The sequence below is a fragment of the Oryctolagus cuniculus genome, chromosome 1, assembly GCF_051225735.1.
Source record: "Oryctolagus cuniculus isolate XC-2025 breed Fujian yellow rabbit chromosome 1, ASM5122573v1, whole genome shotgun sequence".
In the NCBI taxonomy this organism is placed as follows: domain Eukaryota; kingdom Metazoa; phylum Chordata; class Mammalia; order Lagomorpha; family Leporidae; genus Oryctolagus; species Oryctolagus cuniculus.
Window position 1 is genome coordinate 63,766,897 of NC_142867.1, and position 21,429 is coordinate 63,788,325.

The following is a 21,429-nucleotide window of genomic DNA, read 5'->3' on the forward strand; positions in this document are numbered from 1 at the left end:
CTTCAGTGCCATCATTTTAGGTTTCATAAGATTCCTGTTACTTTCTTGGGCAAGAGGCAGGGCCCTTGACTTTACTGGGGATGAGTAGGATGGCTGGGGTAGGGTGGTTGGTTCCTTAGAAGCTTCTAGGTGGTGGTCTTAAATATGGCTCAAATTATGGCCTAAATTTCTGAGTGCATCTGATTTTCCCCAACCTGAAGTCCCAAATATCTACAATAATTCAGAAAATCCTCTGAAAATGGATTAGACTCTTGACAGAAACATACAGCACACTGGACTGAACCAGGTTCAAAGTTACTGCTTCATGTTCTTTACCCAATGCTGAGTACAGCATCTGTACTAAGATATGTGTTGACTGAATGAAAGATTTTTAAAAGCCTGAGCCATTAGCCATATCTTGCAAAGCCTAGCCAGTACAGGAAACCAGAGAAGGAAAATTCATGGTTTGTATACATTCTACTTGGGGAAAGGAGAAAAAATGATGAGGGAAAGAGTTTGATAAGGGCTCCATAAATGTAGGCTCCTACTGTCCTGGCTCTTTGAGAAGATGGGGAGGAAGGATACAGGACTGAGCTCAAGGCTCTGCCTTGATGGGGTTCTGCTGAGGAAGACAGGGCAGTAACCCAGCCTGCAATAGCAGAGGGGCTGGCCTGAGAAAGGCACCATGAAGGAGCCACCCAGAAGAGCAGGAGTCGGGGAATGGTCATCTTAATAAAAGCCACATGCAATTAACTTCAGAAGCCCTCACCTGGAGCTGGCAGCAACCAGCTTCCCATGCTGCATCTTGGCTGGATAATCACAGACACTGGTTTCCATCAGTCTTGATTTAATATGGCACCCCTCCTGGCTGTGAGTGCATTTACAGGAAAGGGCTGGGAGGCAGAGGCGAAGCCCAGCTGGGCTCACTCTGCTCAGAGGAGGGTGTCTGGGCTGACTGGCTCTTCAGTGAGGGCTACCAGGAGAAGGGATGTGGCAGGCATCCAGATTCTGACTGTTGGGCATCCCTCAGGGCACAGGTCTGAGGACGAACCCAGCACTGAGTTCACTGTGAGAGCAGCTAGGCTGAAGGAGGTGGGTAGGCAAAATAAGACACTGGGCGGGGGCCAGTGTTATGGCACAGTGGGTTAAGCTGCCACTTGCAATGCCAGCATGGTACACAGGCACCGGTTTGAGTCTCGGCTGTTCCACTTCCAATACAGCTCCCTGCTGATGCACCTGGGAAAGCAGCAGAGGATGGCCAAAGTCCTTGGGTCCCTGCACCCATATGGGAGACCCAGATAGGGCTCCTGGCTTTGGCCTGACCCAGCCCTGGCTGTTGCAGCCACATCGGAAGTGAATCTGTGGATGGAAGACTTCTTTCTCTGACTCTCCCTCTAACTCTGCCTTTCAATAAATAAAATAATCTTTAAAAAAAAAAAAAAGACCCTGGGTGGGACCAGGATAGGCAGGTATGGAAGGGGAAGAGCAGCGATGGCAGGCTGCAGTTTGCCTCATGTGGGGCTGCTGCTCCCAGACACAGATGCAGATACACACCCTACTCCTGACTGCCTGATTCAGATCCTAATCCATGTCAGTCAGAGCTTCAGCCACAACCTAAAACGGTGACAGAATTGGGTAGGGAGGTCCACAAAGGGGACCAGGGGTTAATGATGAGGATGGGGGGTGGGAGAGTGAGAGGGACACCCAGGGAAGGAGCACTAGTGATAGAGCAGCCCTGTCCAATAAAGAAGTCTGGGGGATGCAGAGAAGATGGGAACATGAGGATGGGGGATGAGACAGGCACCCACACAGATGCATCCCTGGAGAGGAAGGCTGGACAAAAAGCAGGTGTCAGCACCATCAGACTTGGGAACTATGAACTCAGTGTCCCTGATCCAGTTCTCCTCCCCTTCAGTCAAAGCTCTCTTTGTGGCTACAGCCATATTTGAAATATGGGAATCTGACCATGTCACTCCTGGCAAAGAGCAGGACTGACCCAGAGATAAAACTGGTGAAAGAGGGTTAAGAGGGGTAAAAGGTGTCTAAAGTGAGAAAATAAGTTAGTATTGTTCTCTGTGCATTGCAGTGCTTGGGGGTCCCTGATGCTAATCTACCCCATAACTGGCGATGGGAACTTGGATCACTCAGTCACAAGTGTCTGCCAGCTTCCTCCACTATCATCTCCCCCTTTGTGGTTAAGTAAGTATCTCAAGGGAACAGACCTTGACACTCCTCAGGCTTCCACTCACTAGCTTTCATATCCATTGCTGGGTCTTGTCTGATCTGCAATCGGCTGTTTTAATCCTCATGGCCTATGAAGCTGATGGTATCCGTACTGCACACAGATTAATTTCAAGTAGAGTAACAGACAGAACACGAACCCCTGTGGTTGGACTCCAGAGCCTTCACTTCACATGTGGAAGTCAGACCTCTGCCCTACCTTTAGGGAGTTCAGAGTCCACTCATGGAGATGGTGTCCCTGTTTCTACCTAAGGCTACCTAGTGAACTTATTGAAAATAAACACCAGAGGGTGTTCTTGTCAGGAATACACAATCTGAGCTGAATCACAAGGAAATGTTCGGTAAATCCAAACTGAGGGATATTCCACTAACAGGCTGTGCTTGATAAAATGTCAAGGTCATAACGACATGGAAAGATTGAGCAGTTGTTCTAGATTAAAGGAGGCTAAAGAGACATGACAACTGGATGCAACTTAGGATCTGGAATCTTCCTTTCTTATAAAGAGAATTACTGGGGTAACTGATGAAATCTGAGTAACATCTTAGTTAACATCAATACTAACGTGGGGCCACTGCCTGCAGTGCCGGCATCCCACACGGGTGCCAGTTCGAGTCCCGGCTGCTCCACTTCTGACCCAGCTCTCTGCTATGGCCTGGGAAAGCAGTAGAAGATGGCCCAAGTCCTTGGGCCCCTGTACCTGTGTGGGAGACCTGGAGGAAGCTCCCTGGCTCCTGGCTTCGGATCGGTGCAGCTCCAGCTGTTGAGGTCAATTGGGGAGTGAACCAGCGGATGGAAGACCTCTCTCTCTGTCTCTCCTTCTCTCTCTGCATAACTCTTTCGAATAAAATAAATCTTTAAAAATAATACTAATGCCCAGATTTTGATGACTGTACTGAAGTTCTCTAAGAAAATGTTCTTTTTTTGGAGAGGAGTTTACAAAAATTTAGGAATAAAGGAGCATAAAATGTGTTTCACTTACTCTCAAATGACTCAGGAAAACTGTATCTAAGTATTATTTACATCTATAAAAATAATAAATGTGACAAATATTAACAGTTGGGAATCCTGGTGAAGGGCTTACCAGAATCCATCGAATTATTTCTGGACTTATATAAAAATAAATATAAAAATATCAGGACAATGCTTCCCTTTTGGGGGTGGGTAGTGGCTGAAGTGCTGGTAATGGTTTCTTTTTTTTTTTTTTTTTAAGGTTTTATTTATTTATTTTAGAGGCAGAGATACAGACAAGAGAGGGAGAGATAGAGAAAGTGGTCTTCCATCCGCTGATTCACTTCCCAAATGGCCAAAACAGCTGGAGCTAGGCCTATCTGAAGCCAGGAGCCAGGAGCCAGAAGCCAGGATCTTCTCCCAGGTCTCCCAAGTGGGTGCAGGAGCCCAAGCACGTGGTCCATCTTCCACTGCTTTCCCAGGCCATCATCAGAGAGCTGGGACACAAACCAGTGCCTATACAGGATGCCAGTGCCACAGGCGGAGGCTTAGCCTACTGTGCTACAGTGCCAGTTCCAGTGGTCCCTTTCTTGATCATGTGTGGTTAACTTGTGAAAACACAATGCACTGTGTATTTCTGATATGCACATCTTATATGCATATACTTCAATAAAAGTTTATAGAGGTTACAAAAAATTTAAAAAAAGTGAAAGCTTGCCCCTGTTATGCTTGGCACAGTGTGCGGCTCATGTGAGCCACCAGGCAGAGTGCAGGTCCCCTACATAATGAGAAGCGCAGCAGCGAACAGGCTGAACGAGGCAGGGAGGAAGAACACAACCCTCTTCCTCTCCTGGAGGGCTGGGCTCAGCTCTGATGGGAGCACCCAGGCGCACAGCCTGGAATGCGGGCCCAGAGGAGCGTCACATCCCCAGCTCCCCCTGCAGCAAATGAAAAATTATAGAGATAGGAAATATGCTTGTGATCCTGTCACTGGGATATGCAAATAAAATATATAGGATAGGCCTATCTGCCTAATATTCCTGCCAATTCATTCTCTGGGTGTGATTAAAATGAGCAATAAATTCCTCGTGAGTCTCGGCGGAATGAGGATCTGGGAGAGGAGACGCAGGCTGGCACGAGTGCGTCCCCCTCAGCTGAATATTCATCACGGGATAGCGCCCCATATTTTTGTTTTATCTGCCATCATGTGCACAGAGATATATTTCTAGCTCTCCTTCGTCTCTCAGTCAGGACATGAAAGCAGTCTAAGCGTTAGGCATTAAACTCCCCATCTATTCAAAGCCCTCGTGTGGGATCACAGGCTGCCTCCTCTTGGTGCGGGTCCCTCCTAAGCCATGAGTCCGCCTGCAAGTATCAAAGCTAAGAGCGTCTGCCTCACCCCCAGCCAGATGGGAGCCAAGGGAACCCGAAGTGAGGACAAAAGCATGCCGGCCATCAAAGGGACAGAGGTTCTTCAGGTTAGTGATGGCAAATGATCTGCAGTAATTACTCTTGTGGACTTTAAAGTGGGAAAACCACCAACGAAACTAAGTGGAAGAATGCAGATTCCAAATACACAATAGGATCATAATTCAAACATCTTCTGGGCCAAGTGGAAACAGCAGTGTGATAAGGATGGACATCATATGGCAGGGGATGAGGGGCCTGTGGCTGGAGAGTCCTCACCCCCAAGGCACTAAATTCACATTTTTGAGAAACTCTGGGATGGGAAAATAAAATGTGGATATCAGTTTGAAACTACTGGTATATACAGTAGGCTATCAAGGAGTTTTCAAAAACAAACAAACAAAAAAACCCAAAAACACAAAAACCAAAAAGAAGGCCATCAGGGGCTGGTGCTGTGGCAGGTTAAGCTACTGCTTCCTGGCATCCCATATCAGAGTGCTAGTTTGAGTCCTGCCTGCTCTGCTTCCAATCTAACTCCTTACTAATGCATCTGGGAAGGCAGCAGATGGCCCAAGTAGATGACAGGGCTGGAGTTCCCTGCTTCTGGCTTCAGCGTGGTCCAGACCTGGCTGTTATAGCTATTTGAGGAGTCAATCAGTAGCTGGAAGATCTCTTTCTCCCTCCATCTCTCCCTTTCTGCCTTTCAAATAAATAAACAGAATTTTTTAAAGGCCACTTATAAAATATACACAGATATGGTCCAGTAAAGGCTAATACAGTATCATAAAAGGAAAGATGACTCAAATCCTAATGGTCACTTATAATGTCTGATTATCTATAAGCTCTTGGCATTTTTTTTTTAAAAGATTTATTTTATATATTTGAAAGGCAGAGTTACAGACAGAGGGAGAGATAGAGAGATCTTCCATCTGCTGGTTCACTCCCCAAATGGCTGCAACAACCAAGGCTGGGCCAGGCTGAAGCCAGGAGTTTCAACTGAGTCTCCCACGTGGGTGCAGGGGCCCCAGGATTTGAGCCCTCCTCCACTGCTTCCCCAGGTGCATCAGCAGTGAGTTGTATCGGAAGTAGAACTGCTGGGACTTGAACTGGTGCCCATAGAGGATGCTAGCATCACAGGTGGTGGCTTAATCCATTACATCACAACGCCAGCCACTCTGTATTCTTTCTTATAGTGTCAGATTTCCCATCTATGAAAGAGGGATAGTAAGAGCTACTTCACAGATCTGTCAGAGGATTAGAAAAAGTATGTATTAGAGATGCTCGTATCTAGATGCACTTGATAAATGGTACCTATTATTGTAAATAATTAAAATATCAATAGTGGTTATGTTTAGGCAGCAGGGCTGGAATGCTTCTGAGATTCAGCTCAGTTGTCATCTCTTCCAGGAAGCCTTCCTTGATAAGTCATACCACTGATGACCCAGTGCAGTCACAGCTTCCTTGCTTGTCTCCCTATGAGACTGTGAGCACCTGGAATGTTTTACTCATCTGTCTTCTTCTAGTCTAGCCCAGGGCCTGGTAAGCAGATGTCATTCATATATGGCCTGCATTATTTCCCTTCATTTTTTTCTTTTCTCTATTTCCAAATATTCTACAGTAAGATATATGACTTTAAGACTTACAAATTTCCTATAACGAGCACAATCTGACTACAGAGTAATAGGTGGGCGATGCTGGACAGATGGAAGGGGAGGCAGACAGGAACAGAGCGTGAGGACGCCATGTCTAGACGGGGCTGGACGAGGCCTCAGGGGGAACCTCAGAACCCTCTGGGCCTGAGCTGTCGTGTTACTGATGCAGCGCCTCAACCCAGAGAGCCAGCTGCTTACTTAGCAGCAGAAGGAGACAGAACCAGGTTTAAAACTGTGCTCTTCCCACAAAAGTCTGCCTCAGAATTTTGAAGAGGCAGCATGCGCAGCTTGGAGGAAGATGGGGTGCAAAGAATATTCAGTCAAGTGGCTGCTGAACAGCCAAGAGAAAGAGGATGCTGCTGACGCCCAGGAAGAGCTGACGGACAGCTCAGTGGCCACACACATCAGGACTGAAGGGTCCAGTGCAGAGTCACAACAGATAAAGTGGTCTTCAGCTGAGCGGCCATGGAAACCCTGCACTGGCTCCATGTGGTCTCCTAGTCTCCAAAGGCAGCCCTTCCACTACGGCTCGGCTGCAGCAGGGAGCTCTGGCCTGCAGCTTCCAGTCAGTAAGCCTGGCTCTCAGAGTTCTGCCACCGAATGAATCTTGTCCCCTCCCACCCAGAGTTGTTACTGTGCCTAAGAGCTCAGCCTCTCCTCTCCAGCTCAGATGCCCCTACTTCCTTCAGCTTTTCCTCATGGCATGTTTTCTTTGCCACCCTGCTGCCCTCCTCTGCAGACTCAGAGCTCCATGTCTACTTAGAGGTGGGGTCTACAACTGCTCTCTGTGCTCCATAAAGGTCTGACTGGCATAGGGGTTTGCAACTACCATGTGCTTCTTTTGGTCACTGGCTTTGTAATGATGTGGTCAACATCAAGCCACGCGCCTCGGACAGCCACATTTTGTAGGTCCCTCAGTAACCCTAACCCCTCCACTTGGCACTGGCACCAAGAGCACTGCTCTCCTGCTTGATATGGCCAGACTAGCACCTGCCCTATGTCACACCACCTGACAAAACATAAAAGGACTCCAGGCCAACTCCAGTACTTGTCCCTCAGGGGACACTGATTGGGCTGAAAGAGGAGACGATGGGAGTGGAATCTCTTTGGGTTATGTGAAATGGTGCATGTCTTTTTAAGGCCCGTGGGGAAGCTGAACTGACTTCCAGGGAGGCTCCTGAACAAAGGAGGGAAGCACTTGTCCTCTGGAATTCAGCAGCTTTTTATGGTTCCAAAGACCCCTTGGGATGGGCTGTGAAAAGCCAGTAATCCTCCCTCACTCCTGCCATTCTCTGGAGAAACTACTGCAAGACAGCTGCCGACCATACCTGGGATGTAGGTTGATGCTGATGACTAAGCATTTCCAGTTTTCCCCTTCTAGACACTTGGATACTTTTCTCGGCTCCCTTGTGGTCGGGTGGGATCATGGGATTGATTCTGGCCAATGAGTTTTGAGTGGCAGTAAAGGGTCCTACTGCCAGATTGAGTATTTAACTGTAAGTATTCAAAATACATTTTGCCCTTTGGCAAGCAACTGGCAACATTCCAGTGGGTGGCTGCCCTGCTAGCCAGGATCCCTGAGTGTCTGGGATGAGCAGAGCCTGCCTCCCACCCCCAATCACAGGGAACATGTGAAACAACACAAAAATAAATCTTGTTTTAAAGCACTTAACTTTTGGGTGCCTGCAACAGCATAATCTAACTTATCCTGGTACACAATCACAAACTGAACAGTACCCCAGAACCCATTTAGTCCAATATTTTCATCTCAGACAAAAACTGAGCTTCAAAAAGGAGATGTGCTAGCTCAAGGTCAGGCAGGCAGTGTATGGTGGAGCTGGAATCAGAACCCAAATCACCTCTGTCTCAGTCCAGTGAGTCAAGTGATCTGACTCAAGACAGAGGATATTTGCCACTAGGTGGGACCTGCCACACTGAATCATCTCCATGTACTTCAGCCAATCTGCAGACAAGGAGCTATGTGAGGCTGGAAGGAGAACAAGCCTGGGAGCCAGAAATGAGGCTTTTCAGGCCCAGTCCTGCCACTAAACCTACTGCATGACCTTGTGATCAAGCCTGCGAGTTTCAGTTTTGATGTGAACTCACTCAGGGACCAAAGGCAAGCCACATCACAGCCCAGGGCTCCAGCTTCCCTAGAGGAAGATGAATCAGCTGGTTTAGGTTTCGGAGATTTAAAACATGTGCCCGTGGGGCTGGCATTATGGCACAGTGGGTTAAGCCATCACCTGCAAGGCCAGCATCCCATAGGGGAGCTGGTTTGAATCCCAGTTGTTCTATCTCCTACTTCCCAGCCCCCCCGAAATGCACCTGTGGGTGATGGCCCAAGTATCTGGGCCTCTGCCACTCATATGGGAGACTTGGACAGAGTTCCAGGCTCCTGGCTTCAGCCTGGTCCAGCTCCAATTGTTGTGACCATTTAAGGCATGAACCAGAGGACAGGAGATCTGACCATCCCTCAGCCTTTCAAATAAATAAATAAATAAAGCTTCAAAAACAAAAGAAAATAAAACAAAACTCGTGCCCACTGTAGAGTCCCTTCAGAGAATGACGCTTATCTATGGGCAGTGCTCTGGGCCACTGTCCCTTCTACCAGGACAGACCAGCTTCTTGATGAATTTGTCATACTTAACTAAGTCTTCTCACCACTGAATTTGATGATTTCTAAGGTTCCTGCCAGCCCACAGATTTGTGATTCTAGTTCTTGGACTCTGTCCAGCAGTTCCGGAGTTACAGTTCTGCAGCTAGGAGGAGCAGAAGACTCAGTCATGTTTTCAGGGAGCTCAAAATTGAGGAGACTGAAAGACGGAGGTGTCTGGGGCTCAGATTCTGCACCAGGCTCTCTGGACTGTGTGTGCAGGGAGGATGGCCAAGGACCGCTTGATGAGTTTGTAGACAACAGGAGGCCTGGGTAGAGGGGGTAGGATCTTGCTGAGCTCAAGATTCTGTCTGCAGAGTCCCCTTCCTCTGCAAGGAACTGGGAGACCCAGTGCCACAAATACTGATTTTGAAGGTTAATCTTCAGAAGCCAGAAGTAGCCCAGGCCTCTTCCTAGTCATGATAGGGGCAACTTCTTGTTCTTGATGAGAATGGGGGCTGGATTTCCATTTAAGCATACAATAACGATCTGAGGAGAAGCGGCCTCTGATGTGCTGCCTGACATAAATTAGTGAGCATGAGATTAGATGATGCATGGAGTGCCCATAGGTTGCCTCCCCTCTCTGACACTCACCTTGGTCTCAGCCGTCTTTAGAAGCTTCATCACCTCCCCTTCCCGGGCATAATCCAAGGCTGTATGTCCCATTTCATTCCTCAGCAGAGGGTTGGCTCCTGCAGGAGAAACAGCCAGAGGCTTTGTGAATGAACAGTGGTTCCAAACCCTTCACTTAGACGTGGCTTGGGGAACCGATTTCAGCATGGGAAAGCCCAGGGAGACCTTAGAAATTGTAGAATATGGGAAAAACACATCTAACTCTGGGAGAAGAGGTCAGGGTGTTGGGACTCTGACATGTGCATACAAACCCTACCCACACAGAAAGAGAAGTATACTCAGGAAGTAACCAAGGGTTAAGACTCAGTTCCTGGGTCCAGTATTATGGCATAACTGAATAAGCTGCCACCCGCAATGCCAGCATCACATATGGGCATGCACCGGTTTGAGTCCTGGCTGCCCCACTTCTGATCCAGGTCCCTGCTAATGCAACTGGAACAGCAGTGGAAGATGACCCAAGTCCTTGGGCCTTCACATCCTTATGAGACCTGGATGAAGCTCCTGGCTCCTGATATTTACCTGGCCCAGTCTCGGCTATTGTGGCCATCTGGGGAACGAATCAGTGGAGGGAGGATCTCTCTATGTATCTCTCTCTCCCTGTAACTCTGCTTTTCAAATAAGTAAAATCTTAAAACAAAACAAAACAAAACAAAAACAACTACCACCACCACCACCAAAAAACTTAGTCCCTACCACAAAGATATGATGGGCTAGCTGGGGCCCATTCAACACAGGACCCAGCTGGCTTAGGGTAGGTTGCACTGTTTGTGGATGCACAGTGAAAATCAATGTTTCTCAGTCTGCAAAAACATTTGTATTACGATATAAAACATAAAACTATTCCTACTGAAACACTCCTTCTTAAAGGACCCTGCAAACATTTACTCTGCATTTATGTGTGGCCATCTCTCCGGGCTGCAGAGGAAGAGGCTAAACTACACAGGTGTGAGAGGAGGAGAGGAAGTGGTAGACTATGATGTACAACCTAGACAAAGGAAACTTTTATTATAAGAGAGAAAATTAACACTTATACATGATACTATTTTCTATCAGTTTAGTACAAAATACTGATATCTATTATTTTATTAAGATAAAATTCACATACCATGAAACCTTTTAAAGTACACAACTCATTGGTTGTACACACACTCACAAGCCGTGAAACTGTCTGATTTCATCTATTAGTAGACACTCCGCATTTCCCTTGGCCCGACAACCACTACTTTACTGTCTCTCTGGATTTGCCCCTTCTGGGTACTCCTCGTGAATGCAAACCTACACGGGGTAGTCCTCTGTTTCTGGCTTCTCTTGCTTAGCCTGTTTTCAGGGCCCATTCACACTGAGGCATGGGTATTCTACAAGCAGATGGACATGTGGACCACATCCCCTTTTGGCTGTAATGTGCAGTGCTGCTGTGACTGCCTGTATACAAGTCTTTGTGTGGATGGACACCCGCATGTCTCCTGGGTAGATGTCTAGGAGGTGTGAACATGTTAGTACACTTTCTACCCATTTCATCACACAAAGCCTCACAATCACCCTGAGGGACGGGAATGAAAATTCCCAAGCTAGAGATGTGGCAGCTGAGCTCAGAGAAGTGAAATACCCAGCCCAAGGCCACAACACCAGCTTTAACTGTTTGGACCACACCCTGGCTAGGAGTCTCTCAGTGGCCTCTCACCAGCTAAGGGACCGAGTGCAGCCTCCCTAGGAGGGAAGGTGTCTGCTCTCGTCCATTCTTTCTTTTGGTTCTCCGGGCATTTACTGGGCACTGTAGGGCTCTGTGTGCAGGATGATGGGGGACTGACACAGGCAACGAACAGTTTTCTTCTTTATATTTCTTGGCTCTATGGCAACAGAAACCTTGGCTGCTCTCTATTTGGCTTCTATAAAACCACTTCCCAGGTATTCTTCTCCATCTTGTGACCATCCCCTTTACAGGTTCTTTGTGCTGCCCTAAGATTAGGAGCCACCTGGTGTTCGAGTCTCACAGGATTCCAAGTCTCCAGGAGGCAAAGGGAATGAGAGGTGAGCACACAAGTGTGACGGAGGCCGAGTGTGATCAGAGTGCAGCAGACAGCACAGTGGGGGCTCAGGAAGGAACGATGCGCTCAGGGGCTTGTTTGCCTGGTGTGGCCTTCCTAGCCTGATCCTGCCTTTTTCAGGTACTTGGGACTGAGGGGGCTCTGCTAGAGTGGAGGGGCCAGCGGCAGACGGCATCCCGCCCTTCCCCACAAAACTCCTGCAGCATAGGGGGCGGAGAAGGAGGCACAGTTGCATGCCGAAAGGCCTAACACTGGGCAATCTCAAGAGGAGCTCTGTTACCAGACATGGACTGGAGTGGAAGGGGGCATCAGGGAGAGACCTCTGGAAAGGAAAGAAAAGAACTGCAAAGAGAATACAGATGGAATGGATAGGAAGAGAGAAAGAAAGAGGGGAGGAAGAAGAGAGAAGTGGAAAAAAGGACAGGGGTGAGATTAGTTGCTTCAAACAAGTGCTGTCAGTGATCTATATTTGCTTACAGAATGAAAAATGGGTGCCATAAACATTGGCCACTGAGTAATTTCTAGTAGGAGTCGTGTCACTTCTCATAAAGGCTGGGATGGGGACAGGTAGGACATCCCCGCAGCTGGGCCAGTGGCGGAGGAGCTTCTCTTGGAGCGGCGCTGCCTCCAACCCAGGAGGCACTGGCTCAGGCCCCGTCCGCCACTCGTGCTGCTGGAGGTTCAGGAGCCGCAGGCAGCAACTCTGCCCCCACTTTAGGAAGGCTGAGAGGGGCACCATAGATAATGTCCATCTAATATTAGTCCCCTAGCCCCACACCCTGCTCTGACTTGACTAATTGCTGTAATAATTGATAGAACCTGACTTCCACCACTGATCAATTTCACCTCCACGACCAACGGCCACAAACCATTACACTCCAATAAATAAGTATGTTGGGCCTCACCCGCCTGCCCTCTCTGGGGGCGTCAGGATGGCCCGTGCCCTGGCCTGACCTCCCCTTGCTTCCCATCCAGGGCCCCTCCGGGCCGAGCAGCTGGTCTAGAGGGCCAGGCCTCTGGGAGCAAGTGAGATGGCTGGGCGGAGGTGGGGAGCACTAATCGCAGGCCATCCGTCACCTCCCACTGGCTGTCTGGGGCTGGGGCAAACACCTGGAACACCCCAGGCAGTGTGGTGCAGGACCCTCCCTCCTCTCCCTGCTCCAGATTAGAGTGTTCCAGCTTATAATATTTGATAAATAGCACGCTGGCTTCCTGGCAGCCCTGCTGCGGCTGCGCCTGCCCGCTACAGCTGTGGAAGGTCACTCATTGGGGAAATATGTTTCTGTCAGTGGTATTGAAAAAAGTTTAGTGGAGTGACAGGCCTCAATTTTTCAAATTTTATTAACTCTATCCTCTTAACCATTTGTCTTGAATTCCTCCAGATTCTGGGGGAGCTGTCAATAGGACTTGGGCCAGGAAAGTAGGGTGGGGGTGTGTGGGTGATCAGGGGCTGGTGCAGGCTGGTGCCACGGTGGCTAACAGGGGTCTCATCACTCAGGGTAGAGTAAGACAGAGGCAGTGGTGCTGGAGGGAGAGAAGCCTGGTCCACTGGGGTCTAGGGAGCCCAGTGCTCTTCTCTGGTACAGTGCCTGCCTTTCATCTGACCCAATCACAGACTCTCCGATGGAAAAAGACCTCAATGGCTGAGTTACCCCAGCTCCCTAGGAAGAGGCTCCCCCTCCAGTGTAACTGAAGCAGGTGGTCACTCAGAATCCCCACGGCCCTGTGAGCCATGCCCCCCCATTTAATGAGGACAGAGTCTGTCTTACACAACCCCAACCTCTCTCACCAGCAGCTCTCCCACCTTGGTCTTCCTGCAAACCCTTGTTCATCTCTTAAGACTCAGTTCAGGGCCGGCGCCGCGGCTCACTAGGCTAATCCTCCGCCTTGCGGCGCTGGCACACCGGGTTCTAGTCCCGGTCGGGGTGCCGGATTCTGTCCTGGTTGCCCCTCTTCCAGGCCAGCTCTCTGCTGTGGCCAGGGAGTGCAGTGGAGGATGGCCCAAGTACTTGGGCCCTGTACCCCATGGGAGACCAGGATAAGTACCTGGCTCCTGCCATCGGATCAGCATGGTGTGCCGGCTGCAGCGCGCCGGCCCTGGCGGCCATTGGAGGGTGAACCAACGTCAAAGGAAGACCTTTCTCTCTGTCTCTCTCTCTCACTGTCCACTCTGCCTGTCAAAAAAAAAAAAAAAAAAAAAAAGACAAAAAAAAAAAGACTCAGTTCAGGCTTCTCCTCTGGGGAGCTTTCCTTACTGCACTCCAGTTGGGTTGCATCTGAGTGGCTGCAGGGATCACTCTGCATTAGAGCCTGTCCCCATGCAGACTGAGAGCCCTCCAAAGGCAAAGCCTGTGATGCATTGTTGCATCCTTGCTCCCTGGCACAGGGCCTGGCATGAAGGGACTGTGCTCTCCCCATGTGCTACCTTCGGAGGCCACACAGAACATGGCTATTGGTTCTGCCTCAGAACAGTCTTTTTGACAGTGAGAGCATGGCAAGGTTCCTTGTTCTGGTTCCAGTTGGGCCCTAAAACCTGTTAGGCTCTGTAGGTGAGGAATGAGGAGGAAGGCGTTGCAGAGCCGCCCACCGGCCCTTCCTAGATAAAGTGTTGAAATCCAGGAGGAGGGTAGGAGCAGATCTTCTCTTGCTTCTGGGAAAGCTCACAAGCTTGGGGGTGGAGTGGGAGGAGGCTTGTCACTCCTGCCTCCCTTGATACTGCCCTGACCTGGCCTTGCTCCACCTCTGTGAATATCAAAGAATATAATGAGAACAAGAGGGCTGAACAAAAATAAAAATAGTAAACGCTCGTACAAATTTATAAGGCTATTATTATCAATAATATCAGCATGCTCACTAATTCTGTGAGCCTCTCAGTGCTGTCAGCCATACTGAATCCAAGGACACAGACAAGTAAACAAACGGCTCCAAGCGCTATGTGCTAAGTGCACAGAGAGGCACTCACAGAGCTGTGGGAGCCAAGAAGTGGTGGGGCTGGAAGACTGGACAAAAGAGCTGATGTGTCAGCCAGGCCTGTGAAATGAGTCAGTGCTGTTAGGAGACACAGATGGCACTCTAGGCCCAAGGAGCTGGAGGTGCTGGTCAGAGAAACTAGAAGATGTCCGTGTTGATGGCTGAAGCCATCCCTCCATTGCCCCGTCCTTGTAGAGCCCCTGGCCCCTCTCAATGGGGCTACAGCCTTGCACCGAGTGTCCTGATTCCTCTCTTGCTGCCGCCTACCTCTGTTGCTGCAAGGTGGCCAGAGGGTCTTGTAAAAGCCGAAATCAGACTGTAGGCCTTCCCTCTTCTCACCACTCAGTGACCTTCTACCACACTCGTGTCAGTGACTCTCCCTCCCTCTGAAAGAGCACTGGCTGGGGGCCTGGTGGGACGAGGGTTCTCACCCCCCAGGCTGTGTGATCCAGAGCACCTGCCTTACCTTTCTGGTAGTAATGTCTGCTGTCTCGCCTACCTCTAGAGCTTTGGGAGGTTGGGTAAATCTGAACATGATTGGAATAAACCTATGCAGGTATACAACGTTCTTTGTAGTAACATTCACATTCACTCTTCCATTTTCACTGCTGATGTCCGTACATCCTTCCTTCTGACTTCCACTATTTAAGTGGTTCATTTACTATCTCCAGTGAGAAGTTTACCTTGAACAGGAAGAAAATCTCCCCGAGCAAAGATGTCAATGTGGACTGATCTGTTTCTCTGGGTTGGGAGTGCCCCATCTAGGAAGCACTCAGAGACAGACAGGATGACCACCACCCAGGGAAGCTGGGCATCTTTTCTGCCTCCACACTCACAGTCACACTGTCATTTGGGCCACTCTTCACACCTGGAACCCCACTCCTTGTCCCGATTATCCAGGCCCCAACATTCTTCAAGGCCCAGTTCCCCGTTCTGCCAGTGACCAGTGCCCTCCCTTCTTGGCTCCTGTTGTTCTTCCTCCTAACCCCTGTTCTGGGCCCTTGGCTTCAAGGTCCTGGTCTGCCATCCTCACGTCTCAATGTAGTCTTCACAGCCAGCGTGTATGTAATACTCAGGTCAGATAGCCCAGCTCTCCCTGGATTTCCAGAGGTGGAAGGTCAGACAGGAGACTTGTGGAGAGGATGAGGAAGCACAGCAGAGTGGGAATAGAGCTGTGATGTCCTGCCAGCCTCTCCTGAGCGTTCCCATGAACCACACCACTGGTGCCATTTGACCTATGCTTGCATGCAGAGACACACAACTGTGGTCAGGCCTCCCATGTAACCCAGGGTATTTCTGGGGCACTCACCATAGGCCATCGGCTGTGCTGACTGCTTATCATGGGTTAAATTCTTAACAACTGGGTGAAGAAAGCAGGAGAGGTCTTATTTTTTCCATTTTACAGCTGACTTAAGTGAGTGGGGCAGAAGAACAAGGAAAAAGACTACCATTTGTCGGGTAGAGGCCTTTGTAGTGTCTGAATTATTCATCAAAGACTCTGAGAAAGCAGAGGCTCAGAGAGCTGAAATAACTTGCCCACGGTCATACGGCAGATAAATATTAAGGCTGTGATTTAAAGTGGGGATTTATTATATGGTTCTCTCTTTTGTATATATTTCAAATTTTACATAATAAAAAGAAAAAAAAAAAGAAGTCGGGGCAGGATTTTAGCCTAGTGGTTAAGATGCCTGTGTCGCACACTGGAGTACCTGTGCTCCTGATTCTAGCTTCCAGCCAGTGTGCATCCTGGGAGGCAATAAGTGATGGGTCAAGTAGCTGGGTCCCTGCCACCCATGTGGGAGACCAGGATTGAGTTCCTGGCTCCTGGCTTTGGCTCTGTCCCAGTCCAATGCTTGCCTAGCCCCAGTCACTGAGGGCATCTGGGAAGAGAACAAGTGAATGGGAGCATTTTTTCTCTCTCTCTCTCTTAAAAAAGAGAAGCCAGGTTTAGTGTTCCACCACAAAGTGCTACCAAAGGCCTGATGACTCAAGAAGAGAGAAAAATCATCTTTCTTCCTCCCTTCCAGTGTGCTCAGATGTCTCAAAGCCTAGGTAGGGGGTTTCTAGATGCAGGTTGGAGTAGACAGCTTTGTGGAAAAAATACAAAAAGGGGCGTGGGGTGGAGGAGACTCCCGTTCCCCTCATTCAGGGCTCTCCTGTCTGGGGACCAGATGAATGGTGACCACGTAAACTGACCTCCCAGAAGGTCACCAGAGAGTTCTAACCCCCTTGTTGGGCATGGTCAGAAGAGACCCCTTTGCCTTTGGAAGGCAGATTTCTACAGTTCAGGGAACAGAGAGAGGGCTACTGCCTCACAGAAGACTCCAGGCTTGTGGGAGACAGACAAGGTCGGAAGCAACAATTATCGTGTGGTTTCAGGAAGCAGAAGAGAATGGTGCCCTTCCTGCCAACAATCCAAGGCAGCCCTCCACCAGCAGGGGAAGAGCAGAGGCTGCGGAAGGGATGGACAGAGCCCACGGGCACAGGGACTATGAGTGTGAGAGTGGAGCTAGAATAATGTCCTCCTCTTCAGGGCTGTCTTCATCTGCCCACACCGTCTTGGGTTCTACCCTTCAGCTTTCCCCTTCACAGCGCTAACTGGAAGGACTGGACCGTGCTGGGCTGCCACTGTTTTCTTCAGTGGTACCCACCACTCAGATCTACATTTTGCAGGGCCAACCTCCTGACGCTTTTCCAGACCACTCTAGCCTACCCATCACTTCCTCTGAGCCCCTAGAGCAGTGATCTTGTCTCCAGAGTCAAATGTATTACTAAGGATGCTTTGTGAATGCCTGGAACAGGAAATAGTGATCATCAGGGATCAGGATGGGTCCACCAGAAGCTTAGTCATGCCAGACTAGTTTCCTCTCCTAGCACCCGTTTGCTCAACCAGGTGCTATATCACATACTTGATGGGATGTCTCGGGACAACCCTGTGGCCATGAAGGAAAAATGCGGGCTGGATGCCAGCACCATACAGAGCATTAGTAAGTGACTGATGGACTAACCAGATCCGGGGACTGATGGATCATAGGTGACCTGGAAAGAAGCTTCCAGTGGCAGCAAACAGCTTTGGTCCTGTTCAGCATGTTGATCTCTGACACAGATATCACAGGGATGGCTGACCCATCAAAACTGCAGTTGTAATTAGAGTGGGAAGGGCACCAAATACACCTGATGGAAGACTGACACTAAGAGCTAAAACAAATGAGATGAAAATGAATGGAGATAAATGGGAAGTCATGGGTTTTGGAAGAGAGACAAAGTGGGGATTGTTCTGGGAAATGTAATCAAGACAGGAAGGGTTTAGAAGTCACGTGAGAAAAATGGTTTAAGGAACTGGAGGTTCAGGCTGGAGGAAAGATAGCTCAGGAGAATATGCCACCATTTTCAAGTCTTTGAAGGGCCATCATATAGAAATGGGATTAGATTTATTCTGCATGAACTCAGGGGTAACAATGAGACCCTTGGAAACAGATTCAGGCTGACTTTGTAACCATCAGAACATCCAAAGACAAAGTGTGAGCAGCCGCACGCAAACAATTCGTTCCCAGCCCTGAAGCATTTAAGCACTGAATGGACAGCCCGTGGTAGGTATACTACTCACATATCAGTTTGCACACTTTTCCCAAGGTTAATTATTAATTTTTATTTGTCATCTCAAAAGTCCTTTCTGAGAGCCTTCCAGTGTCTGGAAAACTGCTAGGTCTAGTTACAAAGGTGCATCAGGAGGCACTGCTTCTGCTCTCACTGAGCCCCTGAATCTGCTCTGGGGGAGGCGGCCACATCTCTGGCAACAGTACGCTGGGCTTTAACAACAGGCCTCAGCACAGAGGAAGCCTGGATTTGTTTAGATTAAGTCAGAGTTCCTGTGGAAATTCAGACATATATTTGGTTACTAATGGCCAAAAATAGTTTTATCAAGGCCAAATCACTTGCTTTAGCCAACAGTATTGGCTGTTTGGAAACAGAAGTATACAATGAAATGGAATTTGTGAACGTTTATGCATGACATTTTGCTCTTGCAGCCTGAGTTCTGGTCTTTGGCTGGGACTTGTTTATGTACCTACAGACTGTCTTACAAGTGGCTGTGGTGTCAGGGTGAAGTGATTTAGCCAGCAGGGCTACCCAACTCTCCATTTCTTACCCACCCTATGGGGACTGCTTCAGCACAGACATAAACATGCTCCTGCCGTTACCTTATTGCACTCGTCACATGGGGAGGCTAGAAGGCTTGATTCAGGGATATGATTGGATTTTAAATCCCAGTCTCCCAGGATTTTAATTACTGGTCTGGGGCAGCAGGGATAGGCGCTAGCTGTCTTTGGATGGAGGAGGTCGATACACCAGTCCACAACATATTGAGCCACAATGCCTGCAGACTCTATTGCTCTATTTAATCATCTTTTGCAAAATTTACAGTGGAACAGGAGGGATCAATACGGAATTTATCACATTCTCTTGTAAATATGAGCCAGGAAAGAGTTCCAGGCAGTTTGTTACTGAGTGGGAGGGAACATGTCTGTGTACAGCTGGGCATTAGGAGATGAGACAAAATCCATACTTCTTGGCATAAGCTACAGACATTCAGCCAGTCCCTCTAAAGCCTGAAGGCAAGTTCAATGGGAAGAACACCAATTCATTCATTCATTCAATCAGCCAACCAGCAATCCAGAGCACCTATTTATGCCAGACCCTGTAGAGGCTCTGGGGACATAGGCTGGAATTCTGGTTATGAAATCACAGTCACAGATACAACACAGAGGCGCTGCCACTTACTAGTGGTTAGTAACTTGGGCAAGCTACTTAGCTAGCATTAAGTAACTTGGGCAAGTAACTTAACAACCTGGTACTCCTGCATATGAAACACATAGATAATAAGAGTACCCACCTCTCAGTATTATTTTAAGTACTAAAAAAGATTAACAGTCTTAGTCTAGAGCTTGGTATACCATAAGACCTCGATAAATGATAGCTGTTGCTATTTTTCCTACAATTACCATTACCAAGCATTCCTTCCTAAAGGGGGTGTCACCTATGGCATATGTGTAGAGCTGGGGTTTTGACGAGGAAGCTGGCTCCCTTACCTCCTCCAGGCAGAGGGGAGATTGGGTGACCTTCCTGCATTAGAGATCTGGTCAGGACTAGTGGCTACAACATCAGAGGAGCCGGGGGAAGAGGCTGTATGAGGGAACTTCTGCAGGGGACCAGACTGAGAAATGAGTCACTTCATGAGACGTAAATTAAGTCAGATCTTGAAGGCTAGCTAAGTGTTTCAATAGGTGGAGAGGCTGGGAAAAGACGTTCCAGGCAGGGAAAAAGTGAATGAGGACAGGTTCGGAGGAAAGGAAGACACTACATGAGGCAGTAAGCAATCAGAGGGCCAGTGGCAGGGATACTTCCTGTGCCCCAGGCATCTTCCTCATGGGCCCACCAGGGTCCACTGGGACAGGGTGGCAGAAGACTCATGGGGGACTGCAGAGTGAGTGCACAGAGTGAGTGCTGGGGCAGACACCTGGACTTAACCCACAAGCATGGGGAAATGCTGAAGGTTTTAAAGCAGGGAACCAACAGGGTTTCGTGAAGTGAAGGCTGGTTTGCAGGGGAGCGGGAGGTAGGGAGACCAATAAGATGACTGTTAGGATAGTTCAGATGAGAGTGAGGAAGCCTGCAATATGGCAGTGGGGAAAAGCAGAGGATGGATTTGAGAGGAAATTCTAAGAGAAACAGGTTGGTGGGAAGTTGGAGAGAAGTCATCACACTTAAAATACTTTCCTTGATTGAGACCAGTAGATGATGCTGCTGTTCACCACACAGGCAATATGGACAGAGTGAGGAGGGATAAGTTTAGATATATGCAGTAAGAGATGTTTATATACTGCACAGCATCAGCAGAGCTACTGGAGACATGGAAATGCTGGGGTGTTCTAAGGAAACTATGCAGGCCAGTGTGGTTAGAAGAGTGGTGGTGAAAGAGCCATGGAGACGAATGTTCAAATATACTTCATGTACAGTCAGGCAAGAGAACAGCAAGAGCGCAAACGCCTGCTAAGAACTTGTGCTCAATGCAAATCTAACGTAGACAGAACACTCAGCTCTAAACAGCATGTGACACGGATACTGGAAGTGAGGATCCTTGGCTCATTTTCATTTGGGGCAAGTTTCCTGGAAGTCGCAGGCTTTCAGCCCTCTGCACTCCATAGTCCAGCAGACTAACCCCAGAGATGTCATTAGGCTTGGTGACCAAAAAGCAGCTGGCAGCAATTGCCAGTAGAGAGGGAAAGGCTCTAGATAAAGCAGAGTTCAAAGTGGACTATAAGAGCCTGGATCCCTAAGCTTCTGCAATCTCCCCTCCCCCTCCTATAAATGACAGCTGAGACCAAGGCGGCTGAGCCTGGGTCTGGGCTGAATTTAGCAGCCATAATTATATGGCTGATGTATGGGTCAGAGCCACAGTCTCTGCAGAAGGCGGCAGCTTTTGTTCATGCACTAAAAACACATCATCTTCAAACATGCTAATCGCATGTCTGCTTCCATCTAACAACATTGACGGGAGGCCGAGGGAAGGGCACACAATGCCCACACATCTGGTTAATTCAGTTACGAGGCCTATCAATCTTGATGGGTTGTCTATAAAACATCAACCACCCCAAAGGACTGAGCTGACCAGATGTTTAAGCTTCTGTTGACCAATGTTAGCCTAATGGCCAGAGCGAGGAAGAGTTATCAAGAGATGGCTTATGCTTCCACTCACATGTCTACTCTTGAAGCCGAGCAAAGCCTCTGCTTGGATGAGAAGTATCAGGACACTAAAATGGTTGGGGAAGCCAGGATCCTCAGAAAGGCAGACTCAAATACACGGACTTCTACTCTGAACTTAAGGAAGGCAGAAGCTTG

At 48.7% G+C, this 21,429-nt stretch overlaps 1 protein-coding gene across 5 annotated transcripts in view; it reads right to left on the bottom strand.

Annotated features, from left to right (window-relative positions):
• The window catches only part of CLPB (ClpB family mitochondrial disaggregase), a 140,694-nt gene that overhangs the window by 22,522 nt on the left and 96,743 nt on the right, over positions 1-21,429 (bottom strand). For all 5 annotated transcript variants that reach the window (XM_002708715.6, XM_008264387.5, XM_089330372.1 and 2 more), the window contains one exon: positions 9,479-9,576. In XM_002708715.6, coding sequence (XP_002708761.3) covers positions 9,479-9,576 — 98 coding nt within the window. The remainder of the gene's footprint in view (positions 1-9,478; positions 9,577-21,429) is intronic.